General features: G+C 45.5%; 1 protein-coding gene across 4 annotated transcripts; it reads left to right on the top strand.

Annotated features, from left to right (window-relative positions):
- On the top strand, window positions 1-26,006 carry LOC126530612 (26S proteasome non-ATPase regulatory subunit 11-like). 4 transcript variants are annotated; one of them, XM_050177876.3, is made up of 10 exons: window positions 1-125; window positions 1,822-1,920; window positions 2,256-2,380; window positions 3,482-3,553; window positions 4,576-4,633; window positions 7,043-7,332; window positions 8,189-8,362; window positions 18,928-19,089; window positions 23,546-23,597; window positions 25,647-26,006. In XM_050177876.3, exons 1-10 carry the CDS (start codon window positions 41-43, stop codon window positions 25,787-25,789), a joined length of 1,260 nt encoding a protein of 419 aa, XP_050033833.2. In that variant the 5' UTR covers window positions 1-40; the 3' UTR covers window positions 25,790-26,006. The 4 variants fall into 4 exon arrangements, with proteins under 4 accessions (XP_050033833.2, XP_050033832.2, XP_054926639.2 ...); XM_050177875.3 differs by having other exon boundaries at window positions 1,819-1,920; XM_055070664.2 differs by lacking the exon at window positions 1-125 and adding an exon at window positions 214-490.
- The last annotated feature ends 278 nt before the right edge of the window (window positions 26,007-26,284 follow it).

The following is a 26,284-nucleotide window of genomic DNA, read 5'->3' as shown; positions in this document are numbered from 1 at the left end:
TCAACGGCCACAGCGAACTTTCGCGAGAGTTTATGTAAAGATGGCTGCTGCAGCAGTTGTAGAGAGGTCTAGAGTCACGGTGAACTTAGACAAAAATAAGGACCCGCCTCCTTTCTTACCGCCAGGTGAGTGGAAAAAAATTATTTCATTTCAGTCAACTTTTGTTTCCCTGTTATCTACTTCGTTTTAAGTCGCAGTAACTTTATTCAACACAGGTAGATCGCGGTGGCTGTAGGCCTAACCCGTCTGTTAGGATGGGGCACCCTGCTCGTTGGTTGCCGTAGCCGATCACTGTTTACGGAGTCTTTACGTCCTCCACCGCCGATTCGATGGGTTACAAAGTCAATTGAAGATGCATTGCATTGAAACTTGGGCGAAGTGACGTTTGACAAGGCTGACTGCACGCGGGTTCGGCATATTCGAACACACGCGGGCAGCATGAGTTGCTGTTTTCAGTGCTGGTCAAACGCACCGCCGGCGAACCTGTCCAGTGAGTAGCGCACAGCCTACGTTTCTTCACAACGCGTTGTTTCCGCCTATATATTTTTGAAGTTGGGAAAAAGCTAAAGAGAACCACTGGCTTTAAAAATTGTCTATGATGCAGAGCCTGGTTTGGTCGCAGGAGGCTAAATTCTCCGTACAACCTAGCTCCGCATTGCGAACAGCGACAAAGCAGCTGAACTGTCGTGATCTCGGCTGTCTGCTGGCGTTTTGATTGCGCCGGCTGCGTAAAATACTGAGACTGGCAGAGTATTTTGTGCACGTGTTACGAATGAGCGCGCCGTCTGTATATATATGTATTATATCGCCGGAGCTGAGCTTGCAGTGTGTCTTTAGCACCACGTCGATTCATTCATGCGTGTGCGTAGACGGCCACAACGAGAAAATTAAAAGAATTTACCGTCAGTGTGCGGTAGCCTATTGAGTTTATTAAACGTGAGCTCTGTGCGGACTCTAAAGCGATCGGAAACCTAATGTCCCTTGTCGCTGGTACCTCGACGTCATGAATGTGCCTGTCACGGTGACGTCGGCGCCGACAGCTACGACCCCCGCGCCAAATGTTTATTTCTGGGGTTCGCCGGTTGCGCAATCATTCACCCGAATCGTGTTTGTTGTCGGTATTGTCGCTTGAGGCTTGTACGGGAGCAGACGTAATTCGTTTTTGTTGTTGCGGGCCCCTCTACAATGGTTGTCTACCACGAGCTTATGGACCACGGTAATTTACATACTGCAGGTGACAGTCTTACGGTATTTCAGTACCTTTGCTGGCAGCGCTTATGCCAAAATTGTCAGCGCAGGCGGGTGGGTGATTTGTCGCTGTGCGGCTGAGCGAATGACGTTCCACTTCTGGACACGAGGTCAAGGCTTTGGTTGCCGGTTGCATGCGTTCGCAAGAGGAATGCATGCAAACAAGCAAAAAAAAAAGTTCGTTTGCTGATGTTGGTGTACGGTAAAGAACCGCAGGCGGTAGAAATTATCTGGAGTGCTCTGACAGTGACTTGTACAATCCAGGAGCATTTGTGTGATGTAACACTTGGCATCGATTCGTCCTGAAGCAACAGCGAAATGAAAATCGAACTGTAAATATATGAGGCTTAAGCTTAGGATTAAGCACACACTACGCCGAGATAAGTGTGAGCAACACAATCTAGGCAGCTGGATATTTTACTTTCTTGCTAGGTTTGATATTTTTATCATGTCATTGTGGGATTCTGCAATTCTTGGTTTGGTGTGCTGATCCTCTCTCCTTCCCGCCATATTCCTCATATATGACTGGAGCAGTCTATGCCTGATGCAGTGCCTGTTGTTGATTTGAAGTAGCACCCACTGAGGAGTCAACTGAAGATGAAGATTCACAGGACAGAGTGCAGAGTATCCTGGACCTTGGGCAGAAGCTCAGCAAAGAGGGCAAAGCTAAAGGTAACCAATGCTGCTCTTTGAATTAATTGCTAAATGTGATCAGTGGATTATGTCTTGTCAAATACTGTAAACTCTTAATGATGAAGATCCCTTGGCATCAAAGGACTTGCACCATGTGAGGGTAAGCTAGGTGAGTGTGGGAAGCCGGTACTGAAATGAATGTGTAGTACCATGACCTTTGCATGTGCGTATGTATTGCTATGGAAATGAAGAAAGTTGCTCAATTTTGAAGGATTACTTTCGTTGATAGCGTCATTTGTATTGTGGTTGGCAGAGTACGTTTCCAATGGAGGGACTCATTTTTCACACTTGTATCTTTACAATTTTCTTCTCAGAGCTCGGTAACCTGATCAAGACCACACGGCCATTCCTTAACTTGATCAGTAAAGCCAAAGCAGCCAAGTTGGTTCGCGCCCTTGTAGACATGTTTCTCGACATGGAGGCTGGCACGGGTCTTGAGGTGAGACTTCTGGCATTTAATTGCCCCCATTTCAGTGTGCCAAGAAAAGGAATCTGATAAGTGTAGCCACTAATGAGAGAAGCATGTTTGTTTCTTTTTCAGGTATAATTAATTCTAATCGGTCTGAGGTACATTGCTCGGGTGCAAACCATTAGAATGTAACCTTTTCAGGCACTGCATGAATACTTATACTTGCAAAAAAGTAAGTTTTGTTAAGTTGTGCTACAGGTGTCTTGAGATTAGGGCTGAGCGATTAATTAGCCTTGCAATTCATCTAGTAGTGCTTCTACCCGCCGTGGTTGCTCAGTGGCTATGGTGTTGGGCTACTGAGCACGAGGTCGCAGGATTGAGTCCCGGCCACGGTGGCCGCATCTCGATGGGGGCGAAATGCGATAAACACCCGTGTACTTAGATTTAGGCGCTCGTTAAAGAACCCCAGGTGGTCGAAATTTCCGGAGTCCTCCACTACGGCGTGCCTCCTAATCAAAAAGTGGTTTTGGCACGTAAAACCTCATAATTAAAAAAAAAAAAACAGTTGTGCTTCTCAATGCATTTTTCTGATCCCAATTAATTGGTTGATGTTACATGATCAGGCAAACGTCGCCACCAATGTCTCCATTTCGTTAGCTTTAGCAGTAGCAAGGAAGTGTTGCGATTAAGTTGGTGTACCTGTCGTGTGCACTGCACTTCCGGTCAGTGGGAAAACAGTGATTGTATTTGTGAGTTTTATATACTTGACGTATGTATGTACACTCAAGCAAAGTGTCACTGATGTGATATTAAAAGCAACTGTGCATTCAGATTGTTTTTATTTTTATTCAACTTCTGTTAACAAAAACCATGAGTGTTTGTTTTCTTTAGCTCATGCATGTACATCTGTAGATACAGTTGTTCAACTAAAAGGTTTAGATTAATTGGGCTAACATTTTTAATTGATGCCTAAATTGTCCAGATGAGCTAGTACTACTGTGAAGTCAGCTTTCTTGTTTATATGCTCAGTAAGGTGCAGTTTAGGTGCTGTGCATGTGACTGAAATGTCTCTGACCATGTAGAGGGAAAGGAGCTGATGCATCTGGTGACACTGAATAATCCGTTGTCTAGGTGGAACTGTGCAAGGAGTGCATAGACTGGGCTCAGCATGAGAAGAGGACTTTCTTGCGACAGTCCCTAGAGGTGCGTATGCATTCTTTTCCCTTTTCTGCTTTTTTTTTTTTTTTTTTTTTTTTTTTAAGGTTTAGGCATTGCAGACAAGTTTATTCTGTAGTTCATGCACCGACACTCGTCGGCAAGCTATTTCACTAGATGCTTGTAGGTGTATATTATGCATGGAGGAATGCTGCTTGGTTTAAGGTACAAAAATTGCCACTGCTGCATTTGCACTTGCTTTGAACTGTGTGTAAATATGAAAAGCTTCATTGTTATTTTTTAATATTTTGTTTATTTTGTACTTGACAATTATTACCAAAGGCTGCAGATATCTGCTATTAGGTGAAAGTTAGGGGAAGTTGACTAGACAAGTAATTGTTTCATTGACAGCTAAATGACAGCATTGGTCAGATGTAACTCCACTATATGGAGGCATAGGCAGCAGGTTCCTAATTTAATAAAACTACATTGCATGCTGGTCTTGCATTTGTTTCCTTCTGTGAGACACTTTTAACATGATTAAAGCACCACATATGGTTAATAAGAAACCCTACATCACTGTAGCAGTAGTCTGTGTGGCCTCCTGTAAGCCTCCTTGCAGCAGGCAGTTTCAGCATTAGTCTAGCAGCAAAAGGTACTGCATATTGCCAAGACGTTGGTGCAGTAGCATGTCAGTGTATATTTATTTGCCATTTGCCAAACACATGAAGGAAAGGGTGGTTGTTATGGTCTGAATCGCATATATTTGTGTGTGTATTGGCAAGCTACTGGCAATCTCATTTCTTGCCAGATACTGTTTGTTTTACCTTTTCAATCATAAGTTCAGTTGCCTGCTGTGCTCGGCTTGTGTTTTCAGTCTGCTGCACCGAATTGCCACTACAGCAGCAGTGCGTTGGTGGAGCATGCTAATTAATGAATTATTGGGGCTGCTGTAGCTAGCAGCAGTAAAACAAGACTCTATATGGGTATTTGGCCTTGGAGGATGGCATAGCACTGCAGGTTGTGCAAGTACCTTTTTGTGGCTGATGTGTGTCGCTACCATCTTGCAGGCACGGCTTATAGCCCTCTACTATGACACCGGACGCTACACTGAAGCTCTTCAGTTAGGTAAGCTGATTGGAATCTTAGTTTGCTATGTTCCTTAACATGAAACTCAAAATGGTTCACAACCCTGTCTAGACTGCCTTGATGACTACATTTGCCTGTGCAAGTAAATGTACTCAGTATAGGATACCACGGCCCCTCAACTTGGTTAGACACTGCATTTCAGTTATTTTTCTTGCTAATTCATGTGATTAACTTCAGAGGCATCCCTTCATTACAGTGCCGTGGAGTTCACAGTGCATCAATGAGGACGTGTGAGAAAGATTATTTACCCATAAACACTCAGTGTGCTTTTAAAAGTACAGCACCATTTTCCTTTTCGAATAATTACAGAATAAACATACCGTTTTCCTTAGTATGCTGCTTTGCTAAGAAGGGTCTTGTCAGAATGACCACCACTATATTTTTTCTCAGCTGCATGATGTCTTATCTATTGATCAGAAAAATTGGAGAAGTGCTGAACAGAGCAAGTACTACTGTGTGCAGCACTTGTTTATGTTTATCATGCATAGTGTTTGCTTCTCAAAACTTCTTTTTTTTAAGCTTCACAATAGAATGCCGTGAATGATGAATCCATTACAATTTATATATACAATGTGTCTTTGTAGCATGGGCTGCAATTTTGCATGGGCTGCAATTTCGTGTCGATGTCTTTTCACAATGCTAATGCCTTTCTGCGCTTTTTGCATTCGCGAGTGGTCAACAGACCATGCACAGTATTTTTTACTGTTACAAAGCTTTTACAGGCAGTTGCAAGCACAAATAGAGCATAAAATGTTGATATTTTATAAAGATAATCTGTAAATAAGGATCTTTATTGCGTGATTTTATTAGAAATTGTAAAGTGGGAAAGAACAGAAACTGACAAAGAAAATGTATATTCATCTGCCAAACGAGATCAGCTATGAATAAAAATGTGACAAGCCACATTCGGTAATCAAAGGTGGGCCCCATCTTATGATAGGTCAGAAGCTTCTGACAGAAATGTCACCCAATAAATCATGTAACAGGTTTTTATGCTAGAAATCAACTGTCATCACAAGAGAGGTCTGTGAAGTTCTGTGTACTGTGCTTTACTTTTGTATGCCTGCACCAGTCACAAAATATCACGCGTTCATCTGTATCAATTATGTCAGCACCGTGTGTGTCTGGGAAAGCAGCAACAAAGGCCTTTCCGATTACCTGCCGAAATCATGCAACACGCTTGAGTAGTAAAAATACCTCCCAACTGAAAAAATGCCATTAAAATGCTGATTTTGCCATCAGAAGGCTAAAGCGGGCCTGTGTAAAGCTTCGTATAGCCAATGAAAGTAAGCTTTCTTGTTTCCCAATTATAGTGTACCTTTGAGGACCTGCATCCGGTTTTGCTCCCAAAAAGTACAGCATCGTAGCATTTGAAATAACAAAGCACAATTCATGAAACTTTCACAATGCAGTTACAATGTGAAAGGACCATTGGGAGCCAAAAATTAAAAAATTCAGCTCAGAATTAAGTGAGCTTTCAGCAAATTATTATAGTTTTTCACTCCTTGAATACGAAAATCACAGTTTAACAAGCCACAAGTTGCTTTGATTTAGCAAAAACAAGCAGCCGCTGTTCGGGTAACAGGCTCTCATGACGAAGATGATTGTGATGTTGTCACAGTCATCTCTACATATTCATATCAGCGATGTGCATGATTTCAACATAGCGCTTACGTGGCACGCAAGGAGGGCGGCGTTTCTAAGAAAATTTAAACGCAGATTACGGTGCTGCTATGCACACTATTGAGATAATAACTTCAGGAGTCGAATTATATTCTGGCAGCCTTCCAAGCCACTTCAGATCTTCCAATTCTAGAACCTCTTCAACGTCCCTTTAGTGGGTTAAGGCAGCTGCGGCGTAATTTCTTTTGTGTGGACTCTTTAATTTTTAAAGGCTGTGTGATATCATTTTGTATAATTCTGACATGGCTTTCTTCCCTTTTCTTTAATTTTTCTATTCACAAGACGCTCTAGAGGGTATTGTGATTAGCCATCTCAGTCTGATCTCACACCAGCATTTAGACAGTCAGTCAGTCAGAGGTTCTCTCTGTGTGTGTGTTTGCGTGTGTGTGTGTGTGTGTGTGTGTGTGTGTGTGTGTGTGTGTGTGTGTGTGTGTGTGTGTGTGTGTGTGTGTGTGTGTGTGAGAGAGAGAGAGAATGTGCATTGACATTAATGTGAATGCCGTTGGGCTGTCAGTGAAAGAACATTTGTATGAAGCTGCCTTCCTGCAATGGTCAAGTGCAAAGGTAGCAAAATTATTGACTGAGGCTCAACGAAACTCACTTGGCAGGTAGCGTCATTGTGGCGTCCCAGCTGTGTTACTGAAAGAGACATACATTGCTTGCAGAGCAGATCACAGTGATGTGCGGTAAATGTGCTGAATGCAGGGAGCAGTCTCCTAAAGGAGCTGAAGAAGCTGGACGACAAGAACCTGCTGGTGGAAGTGCAGCTGCTTGAGAGCAAAGTGTACCATGCCCTGAGCAACCTGCCCAAGGCACGTGCTGCCCTGACCAGTGCTCGCACAACAGCCAACGCAATTTACTGTCCCCCCAAGTTGCAGGCAGCCCTTGACTTGCAGAGTGGGGTGCTGCATGCTGCTGACGAACGGGACTTCAAAACGGCGTTCTCCTACTTCTATGAGGCATTTGAGTGCTACGACTCGGTCGACTCTCCAAAGGCAAGTTAGCAAGTACATGAGCATGCATGTCTTGACATTTAGGACGACCTGTCTCAGTGGCTCACTACTACGGTGTTGTGGTGCTAACAACGAGGTTCCGTGTTTGATTCTTAGCTGTGGTGGTCGAATACTGATGAGGGCTGGACTCATAACCGCTTGTGTACCATGCATTACCCAAATCTAATGCACACCTTTCTGCAGAGAAAATGGGCCCATAAATTGCCTGCAGATTGCACTTGGATACTGTTTGTTCATTTTGTGCACCACTACGATCTTGAGTGGTATTTTCGGCCAAAAACTTTCTGAGGTAATATTAGTTTGGCGAGATTTTGCACAACTCAGCGCTGTATGCATTGGTGTAATCGGCCCCAGCATTTTTGGGACTTTGCCAAGCTTGCTATCTGTGCAGAGTACCAGAAACGCTGCCGGACGCACACTTCAACAAGTCTGATGCAGAGGCTTGCGAAACTGATATTGTTGTCCTACAAAGTATTCACCCAAGAATACCACCCCTGTGTGCTTGATATCTGTAGCAAATTGTGATGACAATGCACCACTTTCATTATGAAAGCTTATTTTAAAAAAGTCATTTTCGTCTGTGAAGGTAAATTCCATCTCTTCATGCAGTCCATAACAAAGAGCTCGGCTGGAGATTTTCATTAGCAGGGGAGTACACATGACACAAACAGCCTAGCCTTCACTCAGTGTTCTGTGATGTGTGGTGGACTGCTGCTGTAATGAGTGAACAGTTCATTTGGTCTTTCATGGTCTTGCAGTAGTATGTGCTTGCTTGTATGCAAGGATTCTTTCTTGCATTCATTCAACATGGAGAGGCCCTTCTCTCTTCATCATGCAGGCCCTCATAGCACTCAAGTACATGCTGTTGTCTAAGATCATGCTGAACTTGCCAGAGGACGTGCAGTCCATTGTCATGGGCAAACTGGCACTGCGGTATGCGGGGCCCCAGGTGGAAGCTATGAAAAGTGTTGCCAAGGCCAGCCATCGCCGCTCACTCGCCGAATTCCAAGAGGTATGTGAACACTGCATGTAACTGTGACATTGAAGCTAGTGCATTGCATACGTGAAAGAAAGTTGATTGCATTGAATTTCGGTTTGGTCAACAACAGTATGAAGAGATCAACCAACCACGTGTGTGTTACTCTCTCTGCACTTTGCACCACCTGTGATGGAGTCACCTTGCCTTTCGGAAGTTATAGTTATAGAGCTATATTTAAGGGGGGACGCGGGTCTTGAAATCGCGAAAAATGGTCAAAAATGGCAATTTTCAAAAATTGCGTTTTTGAAGCCTTTAATGTCCCAACTATGCCTCTACAAAATATTATGGCTAAATTCCTACTCGAAGTATAAGAAAAACGGCAATTTAGAAACGTCGGTGAGCCGAAATTGAACGCCAAGCGCGAAGGTTTGCCTCATTTTCAAGCTGCCGTAGCTCCGCGCGACGCGAACCGATCGGCGCCATCTTGGTCTCGTTTGAAAGCTGGTTTCCCGCTCTCCATTCTGGCGCCCCTCGGCACGCTGTAGACCCTCGCGCAGCGGAGCGATCGGCACCCGTTCTCAAGCGGGAAATCGTCGCGAGACAGCCGCTGATTGGGTGAAACGGGCGCCTCCTCGAGGGCAGCCCTCTGATTGGCCGTGACGCATGCTTCGCCTGCTGCGGCCCCGTGGCCGCGTTGTTCGACTCCTTCGCGTCGTCTGCTTTCGCCTGCACGCACGTCATTTCTCGCGCTCCTCTTTGTTTCCTAGTATTTCTCGTTCTGCCTTTTCCTTTATCGTTCTTGTAGATATTTTGGCTATTGAGTCGCTTCTTTTAACCACGAATTTCTTGCTTTTGCGTGCCTGGTGTCTTTGTTGCGCGTGTCACGATGGCGCGAGACGCGCGCTTGAAAGTAAGCACGCGAAAAGCAGTCAGCAAAAAGAGACGCGCATGGAATAAGAAGAGCGCTACGTCGTCTAGAACTACAGCTTCGGTGATGCCGCAAGCTGCTGTGCCCTTGGTGGATGCGGCTGGACAGCTCGCGGCTGGACAGTGCCGATCGGTGTCAACTTCGGTGTTACCGCAAGTCTCTGCAGTGCCGGTGGATGCGCCTGGACTAAGCCCGTCGAAAATGCCAACTTTTGAGACGCTGCAAGTCGCTTCGGATTCCGTGTCGTCGGAAGCGGCCGAGCCGGCTGACCGAAGCCTACCGTCGACTTCGGCGTTTCCGCACGCCGCTTCGGTGCCGACGGACGCGGCTGAACCGAGCTCAGACCTCAGCTACATCCTAAAGCTTTCCATTTTTCATTAAACCCAATAGACTAGCAATTAAGTCAGATGTAAGCTAATTACTCCCGCATTGTTTTTTTCTTCCTACTTTGTTATTCATTCATGACCTATAGGATGACTTTTTGAAAATTTCTTTAGCTTTAGGATGTGCAGTGTGCCCTTGGAAATGACAGCTATTCTTTAAAACTAGTTATTTTAATTAAGAAATTATCATAATGGCCCGTAAGAAAAGACCTATGTGGGATAAATTATTTTGCAATATCTTAATTTCTAGATGAGATATATAAAATCTGAATATATATTTGGGATCAGCATTCAAAGATATATCTGCATGCCAATTTTCAGAAAGATATGTTAAGAAATAAAAAAAAAAGTTTTCAAGACCCTCATCCCCCCTTAAAAAGAACTTATGGTGCTGGTGGAATAATGCATTAGTGACTTATATAATGTCTATAGCATACAGTCGAACACCTCTGCATCAAAATGGCCTGTCTAAGGAAGGTTTGAATATACTAGTAGTATTTATTCGTTTGCAACATGACTTTTAATTACTTTCATTGCTTGAATTCGACCCTTGCATATACAGTCGAGCCCGACTATATCGAACCCGTTTACATCGAATTATTCCATATATCGAACAATTTCTGGACACGGTATAGTTACGAGTATATATAGCAAAAATTACGCTTACATCGAACAAAACTAGTAGCGACTCCCGATATATCGAACGTCAAGCGGCGGAAAGTGCCCCCGGAAGTTGGCTTTCCCTCGCAGTGACGGGAAAACCCGGCGGCGCGGCTCCATCCAACCGCTCTCCCTACGTGACCGCGCTACCTCGGAGCCGCCGACACCCCCCTACAAAAAATGATCCTGGCCCGCCCGCCCGCAGCGCTTGCTCAGACAGCCAATCAGAGGCTCTTGTGCCCTCGTCGTGCAAGATGGCGAAAGCAGCGAAAGTGCGAGTTGTCTCGCTGCTTATCTGATTCATTGTGTGCGCCTTCTCCCGTAGTGTTGCCGTGATGAAGCGGCAGAATTCGCCTTTCGTCGTGGAGCTCGAAATCATAAATCGGGTCGAACGCGGTTACAAGTCGGATGTCCCCGCAACGTACAAGATTCCGAGGTGCACTCTCGGCACGATCTTGAAGGGGGAAATTAGGGCTAAAGCGGCCTAACTCGCGACCCGGTGCCCGTAGTTATGCCCGTGGCGCCCGACGCGTACGCACGGCCGTGTACGAGTGGTTCATCCAAAATAGCTTCAGCCGTACCGACTTCCGCGTGCTCGGTGATGACTGTAAATTCTGATTAATGACGAAGCCGTTGCCGTTGTTGCCGAAGTTTGAAGCGAGCTGTCAGAATTTCCGGAAGCTGTTGACGAATCAACGGTGGACGAGTTTGTGAGCGCAAATGATGGTGTCGCGACCACGGGAGAGCCCGGAAACGAAGACTACATTGCTGACATCGTGCCGAGCACAAGTGAAAATGGGCACAACGGGGAAAGCAATGACCGTCTTTGGCCCACATCCTCCGAAGTGATTGGTGCGCTCGCACTAGTCCGGTGCTTCTGCGCGAATGCGGAATGTTGCGGCCTCAGCTGCTCCGACTCCTTAAACAAAGTGGAAAAGTGCGTGCCTCGCACGCAGCGAAATTGCCCAAGCAGAAGAAAATGCAGGACTATTTCGTGCAAAACTAAGCTAGTTTCATCAATAAAGTGATTTTATGAATGGTATGTGCTTTTATGACATCCAATTATTTAGCAGGCTTATATCGAATTATGCTCTATATCGAACTGATAGCCGTTTTTTGGAGAGTTCGATATAGCCGGGTTCGACTGTATCGTAAAACGGCAAAATTGACCATTTTAAAAGAAATATTCTAAAGCCCATGATTTTTAGCGTTGCGTTGGCAACCTGCATCTTTGTCTCGATACAATCCATAGACAAGACAACCGAGGTCAAAACTTGTTTTTTGTTCGAATCAACTCATTTTCGCTGTGCTTGTGGCTGGTGCCTCGGTTATGGTGCGGGCAGTACCCTGCGACCTTTCACGCTTTAACTCTGTTCATTTGCGACATTACGACGACTAAGCGCGTTCGGTATACCACCTGCTTTGAGAGAGGAGCAATTTTTATGGTTGAGGATCTCGGAAGCTCCCCTGCAACTCGACATCGATTCACATGGCGGGACCAGCTGCAGGCCTTCTTTAAAGGGCCCCTCAAATGGTTCGGTGAAATTTTGTAGATGCGTAGGCTACAGCTAATCATTCGCACCACAATTTGTGTGAAGCGTCTCATATTAAGAGAGCTATGGACGATTACAAGTTACCCTCCTCTGTAGCCATGTATTTTCTCCTCAACTCGTTTGCCGAGTGATCGGGGCTAAGCTCCGCCTTCACTGGCTCTGCATCATGATGGCATGTTGTGTCGTCTACTTCCGGTTTTTTATGACTTGAGTGCGCAAAGCCTCTTTGACGTCTCTGCCAGCTGCTTGGCAGTTGACCCCAAGCGAGAGCTATCGAAGCAGCGTGCGTTGAGAGCATTCTGTTGCAGTGCCGAACGTGTCTTTTATTCCAGTAACCACAGTCGAGCTGGCCATTTCGATGGATGGTTGGAGGCGTAAATTGCTGATGATCGGTCTGCACGGTCCAGCCACCTCGTGGCACAGAGCGAAACAAAGAGTTAATATTGCTTTCACCAAGTGTTAAATATTTTAAACCTTTACAAAAACAGCGTGTTCACGATTACGCTCCTGCGAAAAATTTACACCAGCAGCAAAGAATACACTTTGTTACTGCTACTGTGTTTGGTTGAGCTCTGTGCCACCAGGTGGTTGCACCATGCAGACCATTAACCCTTTCGCTGTCGGACCTTTCTGGCCGTGACGCACCCCCAGTGTCGGCTTGGTTTCAGGGAGCGAGCATAACAGGGAATGAACATAGCAATTTATTTTTGATTATGATTGGTATACAAATAACATAGTCAGTGCAATATGCACATTTTAATGTTCTGCAACTGTTATTAGTAAACATCATCATCATCATCAGCCTGACTATAACATCCGTTCAACATCCGAATCTGACGATGCGGAACTCATCTCTTCGTCGCGTTAGACGCTGTCCGAGTCCAAATCCGAGCTCGGCTCATATTCTGAATCGTAAGAGCCACCGCTCCAATGAACAGACGAAGGTCTCGAGCTGCTCGGCTATCCGAAAGTAACCGCGCGCAGGGAGGATGCGCTTTCATTCGCCCGCGCAACGGAGATAAATGGGACGTTGTGTGATCAAGAAGAGGGAGATTGAAAAAGGCTAAAACAAGTTCGAAGGGCTTTACGTTTACTGCTGCAAGTCGGAAGCGAGGGTGCGGCGAGAGAGCGAAAGCAGCAATCGAGTCACTCTTTTCGGAGAGGCAACGGCGGCGCGTGCGCCTGAACTTGACGCGCCGTAGCAGACACACCAACAGAAGAAAATAAAAACCTTCAAACCGGCGGAGATGGCAGAACAACCCTTGAACCCATAACCACACGCGCGCGACGCATGATCCAGCGAACGCGGAGCCACTGCGCCACTCGGCAAAAATAAAGGGGGGCGTGGCAGTCGCACCGTACTCTTCAATACGTGTATTAACACAGGCCGGGGCGAAAATACGAACTTGTAGGAAGAGTCAACAGATGGCGTGGCCAAGTCCGGGAGCGCTAGCTTTGCGCTCAGGCGCGAAATTTTGAACGCGCGATACAGAACGTACCGGTACGTCAGTGACACTGTGGGGGGGAAGCGCGATGACGTACCGGTACGTCAGTGACAGTGAAAGGGTTAAGGGGGGACGCGGGGATCAGATAGCAAAAGTCGCAAAAAAAGATAGATTTTTGGCAACAACGTGTTTCGGTATCTGCAATGCCTAATCTACATTGTATCAAAATGGTTTGGCTGAAAACGCACTAAAAGTGCTCGAAAAAAATTAATTTATCAGTGCGTAGGGCGAGAAAACAGTTTTAAATCGCGTAAAATCACCGCAGTTTGCGGAGCCCTAACTTGTCTTACCCGCCACCATCTTGGTAGCGTTCGAAAGCTCGAAGTTTCGCCATTCCGTTTCCGAATTCTTCGGACGTCGCCATCTTGTAACAAACATACAAACAGAAAAGAAGCGTGGGTCTGCTAGAAGTTGTCACGTGGGCCCTGCGATGACAGCGGGCCTCCAATTCGTTGCCGTGTTGAAAAGCGTCTCGCCATTGGCTGCTGCTGCAGCAGCAGGCAAGCTGGCAACCACAGCGGACCGCAGTTGTCTGCTTTGAAAACCACGCCGGCGTCTTTCTTCGTTTGACACTCGCATAATTCAGATTTATGAAAGCTCCCAGGTGAGTGATGGATCGTCGCTCATTCGAAAAAGAAATTTTAAACTATACATGCCTTCAGAAAACGGGAGCGCAAGCCTCCTGAGGCGAGAAAAAGACGGCGGCCAGCAGGAGAAGCGGAGCACCCGACTGAACACGCGGATAACGAGCCGCGTTATCTTGCACCGTGCGATTCCAGCAGCGAAGCCGACAATCGCCCTGTGACATCGACACTGATAACCAAGCCACCAGAAGACGTGCCAACGGAGGCTCTCGCACCTGTGCGTACGACTGAGTCAGCAACCCAGATCGCATCGTTGGAGGCGACGCGGGTCGAAGGTCACCATTGCCGGCAGAGACGGTGTACCGTTTCCGACGCATCGTGCGACAGGACACTCAGCCTGCTAGTGAGCCCCAACCATCGACGAGTTACATACGGTATGGTGACTCAAGGCTCACCAGAGGAATCGAGCCGCATTTTGTGTCAGCGGTGACTGCTGAAGTGCAGGCATGCAGCTTATGCGACTCCCTTCGCGCACTGTTCGCAACTGAGCGGAAGTTCAGTTTGATGGACCAGCAAGGCCAAGAACAAATTTCGGCCCCTTGTGACTGTGAGTTCATTATTGTGCAGGTTTCCGCGATGAACTCTTTGATAACTCTGTGCCCAAGATGCCAACAACGTTCTGTGGGTGTACACTGCGATACTAGGCTTGGTCTGGTAGTGAAAGTGGTGGTAATGCACTACTCCAGAGGGCTCAAGAAAAGGATAAAGAACGCCTGCTGAAGAAGGTATACAAAGCCCACTAAACAAAGAGGCAAAGGTGTAAGATGCCCGACAGCAATGGTTCAAAATATTGTAGCCCTGGTGTTTTTTAATAAATTTGCAGTGCTTTTAAAACTTTGCTGCCAGTTTTCTCAATTGCATTTTTTTTTTGTCAATCACCTCGCTCGTGGAAAGCATAGCACAACAATGGCCGGACCGATTTTGGTCCATTTTGTTTTGTTGCGATCCACAAGCTGTGCTGTACTTAAAGACAGTCTTGAAATGTTTATCTTTCCATTATTGAATTATTTCACAATAACTACATGGCTCCATGCAGTGAGGCACAGTCATGTGCATGTTATGTTGAGCAAAAAATTATTAGCGTACTAAAAAAACAATCTTAACACTGTCTTGGTGTAGATTAAGCATTTGGGCAAGCTGCAAAGTATTCCCAGCTCCCTATCGTGTTTCGTTACTGTGCCAGGCTTTCCACAAGCAGGGAACATATAAATTCTTATTAAAAAAAACTAATGAAGATATCCTAATGAAATTTTAGATTTGTCTCTTTATTGCAATGAGCAGTGTGTGTGCCAAATTTCAGCCCTTTCTGTCAAACAAAAAAGCTATTTCTGATCCCCTCCTCTTCCCTTAACATTTGCGGTTTTGCTCATCCCGTGATATGGCATGGTGAAACGGCCAGGCCCAGCCACTTTGCCCTTGCATTTACCCGAATACCGGACTCGCAAAATGCTATCGGGGTAGTGATCCGGCGGTGTAAAGTGACGGCAGCAAATGCGCAAATCCTGGCGCCGATCGGATAGCAACAGTACGATGCACTTCACCCACTTCGCTCGTATGCTGCCTTGCAGAGAGACACGGTGTCCCAGCTTGACATAACGCCAGTCACTATGTTTACAGCCCACAATGCAACAAATGCGAATCAGTTAAATAAAGTTTTTCTTTCTTTCTGTCTTTCCCTTAACATGATTAGCCTGCTCTATTGTGAGCGGTACAGTGCGTAACCCTTACGATGAAGTAACCTGTAAAATGAAGGACTTTGGACGTCCGGAACACTTTGTTATAAAGGCGCTTGGCTCTACATTCAAAATAGAAAATTACTTCAATGTCCCTTCAGAGTGAATGCAACAAGGCATGTCAAGGACCATGTCAAGCTTGGAATAATAAGTTTGATTTCTACTATCAGTTATGGTACCATCTTACAAGTACAGTTCGTGCCTGTTACAATAGATCTACATACAACATACTTTCGGATACAACAGACCATTCTTCTCCTTTAGTTTGGTCTGCCTATGTTATAAACAAGACAAATTGCACTTTTAACGGACCCTGCTGTAACATTTTTTTGTAGATTTTGTCTAGCTGGTGTAAATACAACATACTTTTCTCTGGCGATACATGTGTCCGGCAGTGCTCTTCACACAACTATTTCAGGCTGCTTGTGTAATTCGCAAAAATGGGCAAAGGAATGAATATACTAGCGGCAAAAAGTGCAACGCCCTGTTGGCAGGAGTTTTTGTGCCGACCACATACCAAAAGTACTAGAATCTAACGCGCACTTTTTTTCCGATAAAACGGGTCCAAAAATTGGGTGCACGTTAGAATCGAGTACGACCCTAAATCATGTTGCCATATCACCATCGGCATTTCAGAATGGCCACCTCGTATGCGTTTCGAGCCTAGCTGCCGTAGGCCATAGCTTAGGTTAGTCCACCATCCGTCTTCCCGTTTTCTGCGTTTGCTCTATCAGCATGGAACTTCAGACTGCGAAGACACGCCGAGCTCATCACGACGACGCAATTCAAAGGAAAGTGATCACATGTGCAGAGACAGCCGGAAATCGGGCCGAATCACGGCGTGCAGAGTTCCCAAAGCTTAACATGTGGGAGACATGCGCAAACAGGAAAGGCGTCCTACTCCGGAGGCGATTGCGTGCGGTGCAGCCGCGCGGCTCCCATCTTGAAAGTGATCTCTGATGGAGATAAGGAGTCTACGCATCTGGGCGCCAAGCGCTATATTCTCATCGCTTAGTTCGCGTTGAAGTGAGAGAGACGCCACACAAAGGTCAATTTGCTTGCTCCTGCTAGCGTACTTCACTCCAGCGTTTTGATAAAATTTCTGCGGTCATTGAGTGGGACGGGTTCATGTTAGCTCCTGCATGCGTGGCACCATGCTTGTTAATTTAGTTAGTAAGCAAATGTTTAAACGTCTATACAGCCGATAAAACTACTATCCTTATGTTTCGTATAGCTGTCTACTGATTTGTTATCGCAATTGATGCTTTTTCGGGCGAAACTGCTGCTTTTTTTATTTATCGCAACTTCAGTGTATTGGGAGTAAATCTTTGATTTACCACATGGGAGAAAGTTTTATTTCTGTATGAAAGAATGAGGTGTGCAGTACTCTAAAGGACGTTTTTTAGGTCACGGAAAATGGGTGCACGTTACAATTGAGTAAATACGGTAAGTGGTTTATCACCGCCCGCCACTGTCGGCTCAGTGCCACGCACAGTTGTGCCAAGCAAGTGTCGAGGGTGCCGCTAGGCCTAACCAACTTCGAAGCAAAGTCGTAGCAAATGGTGCTTCAAAAACAACTGCCGTCGATCACAGAATGCTTCTTTTTGATACTGCTTTATTTCTCACAGCATCAGTTCACACAAAAAAGAAGGTGGGCTGCTATTCGTGCTGTCCAGATAGCGAGCCGTGTGATGTGGCTGAGCGGTCTTGCATGCAGTGCAGGGGTGCCCAGATCTGGGCTCAGAGTTAAACTTGCCTGGTGCCGCAGCTCTGCTTCATGCGACAGATTTGATGGTGATTGTCACTTGTCACGTAAGATAAAATTAAGACATCTGTTTATTCTGTGGGCTACTGTTTTGTGTGAAAAGTAAACTGTTCCCCATGTTGGCGGCGACACGCTTGAGGTGGCCACTGACTCCTCAAACGCTTTAGCAGCCGCTCGCGTCAAGCGATGCGTTTGAGGCGGCCGGCTGACGCAGCAGCACTGGCCAGCTGTTAACCCTGTCAGGGTCGATATCTTTTATTGCAGGTTCCAATCCTTTTGAGGGACCTATTTCGAAAAAAATTTACCGTAACTTTTCTAGGGTGACTGTAAAGGGAGGAAAAAATATTTTGTGTTGGTATGTATGTACTGTTTATTCATGAATAAAAACAATAAAAGAAAGGAAATGAACTTATAAGAATTAAAAGATTTGATGCATTGTTATACACATAGTTCAAAGCTTAAAAAATGTGCAAACAATAATATTTCGCAAGTGTCAAATGTTCTTGCTCTTACACTAATATTTACATCCATAGCATAACCGAACTGCGTAGGTGAGCGCACTCAAGAAGACTATGTGGTTGTGTGCCCGTCAAAAAAGCAAAACGTGACAAACTTCTGCTAATCTTCATCTTATCGCCAACCAGAGGCGATTAGTTTTTGCAAGTCTCCAAGAAAAAATAAAGGAAACGCATCCACGGCGGCATCCTTCCTATGCGCACCCCTGTGAGCACTAAATGAGCGAGAAGCAGGCGGTCACCTTTTGAGCGTTTAGTAACGAGATAGCTATCAGTTTTGCGAGCGCAAGACGCTGAAACTGCCCGCGGAACAAAACCCAAACCACCGCCTGTGCGCTCATGCCAATGCGCGAGCAGTAGTATATAGACTTGCCTAAGCAAACTAGCTCTAAAACAAACCATGCAACGAAAACCGAGAGCTGGAGGGGCGAGAAAAAAATTACCTATATTCTCGCATATGCACATGCCAGGGGAAAAAAGAAATTAGGAAATTGGCGTGCTTTTTAATCGTACCGACGGTGCCGTATATTTACGTCATTGACCCTGAAAGGGTTAATCTTGCCATTTATTATGCGGTGCATATATGCTCTAATGCTGGGAAAGCACCATCTGTCAGTAACTACCATATGGAATAAAGCGGACAGGAAGAAGCCATGCTGCATGGCTGTACAATTACCACTTAAATGTGTTTATAGTTATTCCATTTTAATTTCGATGTTTTCGATCGCCTACGGCTTATACAGCGGTATATGCGAAGTTGTGACGGTGACCCTAATTTTTGATACAATGGACCTTTATCTCTGGATTATTGCAGCCTGTTACAACAAGCATAGACCGTAGCAGCTTGGATAGATTGTTTATTATGACATGGAAATGTATATCCTCTTACTCTTCTTTTGCATTGATGTGCAGGCACTGAAGAAGTATGAGCATGAACTGGTGGATGACCCCATCATACAGGCACACTTAGACACTCTCTACGATAGTATGCTGGAGCAGAACCTGTGCCGAATCGTGGAACCGTACTCGCGTGTCCAAGTGTCCCACATTGCCAACACCATCAAGCTGCCCATGGTGAGTTCACACACCTTTCCCAACAAGCAGCTATCTTGGCTCTCTCGGTGCTGATCTCGTCTGCTTTCTTTCTTTGTTTCACAGTGTAGTAGTTTTCCTCCTACAATGCCTTCGCCGAATACAGTCGAAACCCGCAGCAATGAAACATTTCTGTATCTCCGGCGAATGCCTGTAGTTTAAACGCATTTTATATCTCTTGACAACAAACTGTTGAACTGCAATCCCACATCAACGAAATTCGCTGAAATGTTATCCTGCGCAAGACCAGCAGACTCCGAAGAGTGCTCATACACCTTTTCTTCGCACTTAAATTACGAGAATGCCACCACATTACGCTTACGTGTGCATTGTCATTTTTGTTTACACAAACAACCAAGTGCTAGAATTTGCACCAGAGACACATCACGGCCGCCATTTTGTTTGGTGATCGCCCATTTCAATTGACATGGCTGCATGTCTCTACTGACATGTGACTGTGCTTTTGCATACCTAGTGTGGTGCATAATCTGCGGCTCAGAGAGGAAAGTGCCCTCAAAAACAAGGAAATCCACGTCCTACTGAAATCGACTTGTTTATGGTGCTTGACATGGCTGCCATGCATGCATCCGGCTGTTACGAAGGATTGTCCAACAATTCACGTCCTTTGCTCCTTGAAGGCTGGTTTCTGTACCACCTGACAGGTTTAGTGTGCAGATTCAGCTTCGCCAAATGTATACAGTGAAACCTCGTTATACCGTAGCTGCCTGGAGTTCGGAAAACATATGTACTAAACGGTATATGTACAGTGAAGCCTCGTTAAACCGTAGTTGGCCGGAGCTCGGAAAAAGTATGTGCTAAACGGTAGTACTGTCAACCGAAATAGCATTACATCGACCACTTACCTGTCAAAAACGGAACTCAGAGAAGGTGCGATGAAAGGGGGAAAAAACATGCAGTATTTATTCACTTCGTGCGACAAGCGTTATTTTCGTTCGATGCCGCAGCGGCCTAGCAGCGACAGCGGTCTCAAACCTACTGAAGCTGCGAGGCAGCTTTTCAGCCAGCCCCCTCTTCTTGGCAAATACTCGTATAGCAGATTCCTCCTTGGCGTTATGAAATCTCCATGCACGTGCACGGTAGCACTGCAGATGTTGAGGGGCGCCTTTTTTTTTTTTTTTTTTTTTTTTTTTTTTTTTTTTGCTATAACAGAGGCAACAATGGCGAAAAGTCGAACCTGTAGCAGACGTATTTTTGCAGTCACAGCAGTATTCTCGAGCAACTTCTTCGCATTCTAAATGCCACACAACACAGTCAATGGTAGATCCCTCTCGCGTGCCAGCACCGACTTCTTCGGGCCATGTTCGACGGCACGAACAATGTCAAATTTTTCTTCTATGCTGAGCACCTGGTTTTTGTCCTAGCTTGCATGACACCATAACATGGGCATGACACGGGCCACAACGCTCCAACTCTGGCATGGCACCGAAATGATGCTTATGTTGATGTTGCTTCACCCTTCCAAGCGCCCTCTGCATTTGCGCTTGGGGGCCGTTCCGATCTCTGAGGATTGTTGTTCTGCCGGCCCGCCGTACCACTGCGGTTTTGCAACGAAAAGTGGAAACACTACATGTTAACTGATACGTGCGCAATAAGCTAGTACGGTTTATGCAGATGCAAAACGCATTATGTTCAATGGTCGCAGAATCGGGGATTTGACTTTACTACATTTAAAATGAAACTACTGCTTAAGCGGGTACCGTTTAAGGGGGGACGCGGCAATTAAAAGGGTCAAATTGTCAAAATTTTCGATATTCTGGTTTATCTTTTTCGCGATCCACGGGCCTTTATTTACCTCGTAGTGAAATATTATAACAAAATACGCAGTAGAAATCGAGAAAACAGCACTCTTGTAGAGTGCTGACATCAAAAATTGCGAAAAAATCTGGCTTCGGAAGGCCCAGTCACACCGCGGATCGCCTGGCTATCCGTTGACGCAGCACCACCATCTTGGTATCATTGTAAGGAGGAGAGATCGGAGATCAAGATAGCCAGAGCAACACATTTCTCCACCAAAAAATAAACCAGCAAACGCAAGCGAAAAAAAGGGAAATCTGGCAGTGCGATTGGGCGTAGCAGTCACGTGGGGCACATGGCGCGCTCCTATTGGCTGTTTGTTGTAGATTTGAATTGCTGGTGAACCTCTCTTGCGCGCATTTACGCAGTAGCGAGCTGCACGTTCCTATCAACGTGATTGATGACCGTGGCAGCTTACGCACGTTTTCTGCGATGAGCCCCAAAGGAATGAAGTTCCGAACGGCCCACGTGTACGGAAGACCGTGAAAGGCGTAGAAAAGAGGGAGAAAACTACTCGTAGAAGCGGACGCCGCCGAGCTTGTTGACGAGGCACGACCGGTGCATGTCGGTGACTGGGAAAGCGCGCCCGCGTGCGCTGCTAACGACGCGACTGCAGTACCCCTACGCGACCGCAAGCGATGATGGAGGAGGACTGCAAGCAACGGCGACTGCGCGTTTGCGAGCAAAGGCGCAACCGCGAGCGATCGTGACGTTACGTCCCTGTGTAGTCGTAACAGCAACGCGACATCGGCGGAGCAGAAGTTTACACATCAAATATTCAACTGCGGATTTCAGCTCCAACTCCACTAATAAAGAGGTTGGGCAACGAGAGACACGAGCGGATGTTTTGAGTGCGCTGTCACCTGCCTCTGCACGGTGGATGGATGCACGATGACCAAAAAGGCAACTAAGGTGCACGAAACTGCTGTAAGAACCCAAAAAACTACTGGTCGCGAGCGTCTTCGCAGTCCTCGATGGTCGCCGCGCGTCGGCACGCCATCAAAATGTAAAGCAAATGTGTCCCCACAGGCAAAGGAGTACATCCCAGGCAGGTTTTAGGTGCTCAAAATAAAGATTTACGTGTTTACAACAAATGGAACTTCGAGCTCCATTTTCTCAGTTTTCATATTTTGCGCAGTTGCTTTCAGTCATCCCAGTGCCATTTTACAATGAATGAAGACAAAATCATTCTGTCTTTTTCACTTAGATCCTGAAACATGGATAAGTGTGATAAAGCTGTCTATTTTTAACTGCGCCTCATAAAAAAATTTATAATGGGCGTTTGCAAAAGTCGTTAATAAGACAATATGCGTAGGAAAGCTGAAAAAATATTTTTATGCTCATTTTGGCATTTAAAAAGTAAACCAATAGCTTCATTGCACAGAATGGGCCTTTGTTAACATGCAGATGTGAAAATCTTGGCGAACTTATGTATAATTCATTAATTTAGGGATGACCATTAGAGGCTGTCAATTGTTGTAACTAGAAAACTATAATAGATAGCACAAAACTAATTTCAGTTATGATATCAGCATAACAAATCACACCTGAATGCCAAATGTCACCAATTTATTCCCATAAATAAAAAAAGAAAAACGTTTTCATTGCCACGTCCCCTCTTAACAAGGTTTTACTGTAATATTGAAACCACATTTCACAATCGTAGTATACTTGCGTGCTCAACCATAATACAAGCCTCCTTGTGTTTTGTGTAATTGCTAGGCTGAGAAGGCAGCTTATGTTACATAATTGAAACTAGGATTTAACATAGGAAATTCCAGTAACTCCGCCTTGTATTTCGTGTTTCAAAGTGTTGGCAAGCTCAACTGCCTGACTACTGAGCTGCGCATGGGGCTCAACCACTTGCTTCTAAGCACAAGGTCACGGTATCATCCCCGCCCACGGCGGTCGCATTTCGATGGGGGCGAAATGCAATAGTGCCCTTGTGCTGTGCATCGGGAACACATTAAAGAACTCCAGGTGGTCAAAATTAATCCAGTCTCCCACGATGGCATGCCTCATAATCAGATCATGGTTTTAGCACTTAAAACCCCCTTAAATATAATAAATTTAAAAAAGTAGGAGCCTGAATCTCCTGGATATTACAAGGAAAATAAACATACCTGCGCGTGTATACACACAGGTCTTTACAGTATTGTGATGATGTGAGATGCAGATAAAAGAGGGCCATAATTTCGGAGTGTTCAAATCGCTCATTCTGCACCGTACCAATGGGGTTACAGCTTGTGTGTCTGTAGCCTTTGAAGCAGATCGCTTTGGTTCTATCAAAGTGTCTATGTTCGAGTGTAATGGGACACAAGATTAGCATCTTGGCAATCCCCGGCATATGGTCCCGCACACAGATCCATCACTAAGCCATTTTGCTGGTTGAACAATCCTAGAACATTCACCGTTCCATGCACTATGCAGATCATGGCTGCACAGGATATGTATGTCTTGGAGCACATGTTCCTTTTTGTGTATGCTGTAGCTCGCTTTGCACTTGTAGACATTGACCAGAGTGCTCAGGTGTAAATGAAAAGCTTGGGGTGTGCATTTTTTTCCGAGCATTGTGTGCTTCATCAGAACATGTCGACAACTTCACGCTTTCTTTGTTCCACAGGAAAAGGTAGAAAAGAAGCTGTCCCAGATGATCCTGGACAAGAAGTTCAGTGGTAAGGTCACTTGTCGCACACTGACAGTGTGAAATAAGTTTAATGTCGCATGTGGTTTTTTGTAATTTGTCTCATTTGGGTTTTCTTGAGTCTTTGGCTAAGGTCAGTCTGAAGTCTGGCTAGCCGGCCTAATGTTATCCTCAATCTGATTGCATAAGTTGAGGCCATTGCTGGTGTGCAGAGATCTGTTGATTGTGGCCTATCTCACTTCGTCTCACTTCCACTAGCTGTTGCATATCGTTCTTCATGCTGACCTTCTCCAGTCAGGATGTATCCAGATGAACCCCTCACCTTGGCCAGGCCCTGGGCGTATGTGTGCGGTTGTTGACCACTGCAATGGCTATGACCTTCCCAGGGTCCAGTAATCTGTCCCAGCACTAGTCTGGTGCCACTAGACCGGGATTCACCATTGCCTCTGTGCTTATACCAAAATATTTAACTAAATATATGTTCTTAGCTTAATAGATGATATTAGTGCTATTTGGGATCAAGATATTAACTTATTTTTTGGATATAGCAGATTACTGGAAGTCTGCTTCACCTCACCGTGGGTCAGCTCACTATTTATTCATACATATGAAAGCTAATAGTTGGTGATTGCCATTGCATCAGGAGTCACTATGCATTTGTGCGTGTGCTCCTCTTTAATAAGGGAGTAATTACACAGCAATTGTAGTCGTTCCACATACGGTGTTGAAGCAGTGATAGTTTTAACCAAGGAAATAACATGCTTAATTGGCATGCAAACAGGATTGGCTGCTAAGGAAAATTATTCTAATTTGTGCAAGTATGTAACAATTCTAAAAAGCAAAAATGGTGGCTTCTACAAACGGCAGAGATTTGCTGCACCAGAGCACAATGTAATAACATGTAAAAGTTGTTGAGTGAACGATCAGTTTCCCAGACCAGGACCACATGAAGCTTGTTGCAACATATGGTAGAGGCTTGTTTTTTAACGAAAATGGGATAGCATTGCAATAAAAAACAGATACAGCCTGGAAACTATGTTAGACTTTCTTGCAGAAAAATTACCTTGGTGTGCTTTGAAATTACTATATCATGAGTCAAGTAGTCATGTCATTGGTGCCATAATTTGGGTGAGAGATTCAAAAAAGCAAGGTTGGCCCTTATTTCTGCTGCTAATGAAAGCTATCCTTTTTTCATTGTACAAATGCATAGAATTTTAAAGGAAAGTCTGCCAGCTTTTTTTCTTTAACCAAGGGTTAATATCAGTCAAGTGCATAACCTGCTAGTTTAAATCAGCGAAATTTTCAGATAATGAGGTTTGCAAGATGTGTGGATGCGAGACTCTCGCACATCCCGGATATGTTTTCCCCGCATGTCTCCTGTCTCCTGTAATCCGGCTTCTCCGCGTAGCTTAGTGCTGGCGGCGATCGGCGGGGTTGGTCTTGCGCGACAAGACCCGACCAACCTCTTTGGCTCTTCCTCTTTCGCTCTTGGGTCGGCAAGCAGTGCGGACGTTCCGCGCATGCGCAGATCGATGTTTCTGCAAGACCGTCTCGCGAGGCTTACATCAGAATGGACGAACATGATCGTTCGAACGCACCACCGTTCGCGTGACCACACGCGCGAACAATCAGGTGTTGGCGTCCACCATGGGGTGAACACATTTGCTCTCTATCCGGTCGCAGTGAGTCGGGCTTCCTCGATTTGTCGTGCGCCCATCAGCGCGTTTTGAGGATAGCAACTGGGCTAGCAGGTATTAGTCTATGAAAGGTGCAATAAATGCCCTTGTGATTTTTTGCACTACTGTGCTGTCGTTCCTTTGTCCCGAGAGCATGTGTGTAACTGCCTGCATGTTTTTATCCTTGTGAAATAGAGCCCTCTTCATCTTTTGGTTGCTTTTATCAAGGCTCTTTGGTTTTTGCCAGAAGTCCGCAAGCCATATTGTGGGAGAGCAAGTGTGGCAATTACTTTGATATGAAAGCCAAGTTATGTGTGTGTTTTGTCCCTGTTAAACTGCTATAGGAGTTATACTTTTTTCTTTATCCTCGCATCATATTCACTCATTTGGTTTCTGTCCTTCAGGCATCCTTGATCAAGGCTCAGGTGTGCTGATCATCTTTGAGAACACCACTGTGGACAAGACCTACGAGGCAGCGCTGGAGACCATCCAGAGTATGGGTCGTGTAGTGGACTCCTTGTATCAGAAAGCCAAGAAACTCTCCTAGGAGTTGGTGCCTCTTTCTCGCCCTCCCCTGCTCCCACCCCCTTCCTTTTTTTTTATAGCCGCGCCTTGTCCCATGTCACCGCCCTGCCCTCTGTACATAACACCTCGTCCAGTTGACCTTCGTCCCACCCGGCTCCTTTTTGGAAGGATATAAATCCATTCACATGGAAGAAGAGAGAAGAAGATAAAACAATAATAAAGCAGTCTTTGGAAAGGACTATTGCTGGTTGAATTTTCTTATTAGGCTGTGATTCCCAGCTGTTCTTATTTTAGGCTGCGTCAGGAATTGTGGCAACAATAAAGTGTACGAACACTTTCCTTGTACAGGTGTTGACATTTATGGCGTTTAGGGTTGCCACCTGGCCAGCTTTCCACTGGCAAAACCAGTTTTTTATTTATGGTTCCAGCTGCCAGTTCAATCCCCACACTGGCACACCATTTGCTGGTTTTCTGGTTCTCCATGAATAAGCACATTAGGCTGCATCATGTGCACCCT

The sequence above is a fragment of the Dermacentor andersoni genome, chromosome 2 (genome assembly GCF_023375885.2).
Source record: "Dermacentor andersoni chromosome 2, qqDerAnde1_hic_scaffold, whole genome shotgun sequence".
NCBI classification, from domain to species: Eukaryota; Metazoa; Arthropoda; class Arachnida; order Ixodida; family Ixodidae; genus Dermacentor; species Dermacentor andersoni.
This window is presented reverse-complemented; position numbering and strand designations above follow the sequence as displayed.

Coding starts and splice junctions, on each gene's coding strand:
- LOC126530612 (XM_050177875.3), top strand. CDS start 41: ATGGCTGCTGCAGCAGTTGTAGAGAGGTCTAGAGTCACGGTGAACTTA. Junction 3,554..4,575: donor TCTTGCGACAGTCCCTAGAG/GTGCGTATGCAT, acceptor ACCATCTTGCAG/GCACGGCTTATAGCCCTCTA. Junction 4,634..7,042: donor CACTGAAGCTCTTCAGTTAG/GTAAGCTGATTG, acceptor TGCTGAATGCAG/GGAGCAGTCTCCTAAAGGAG.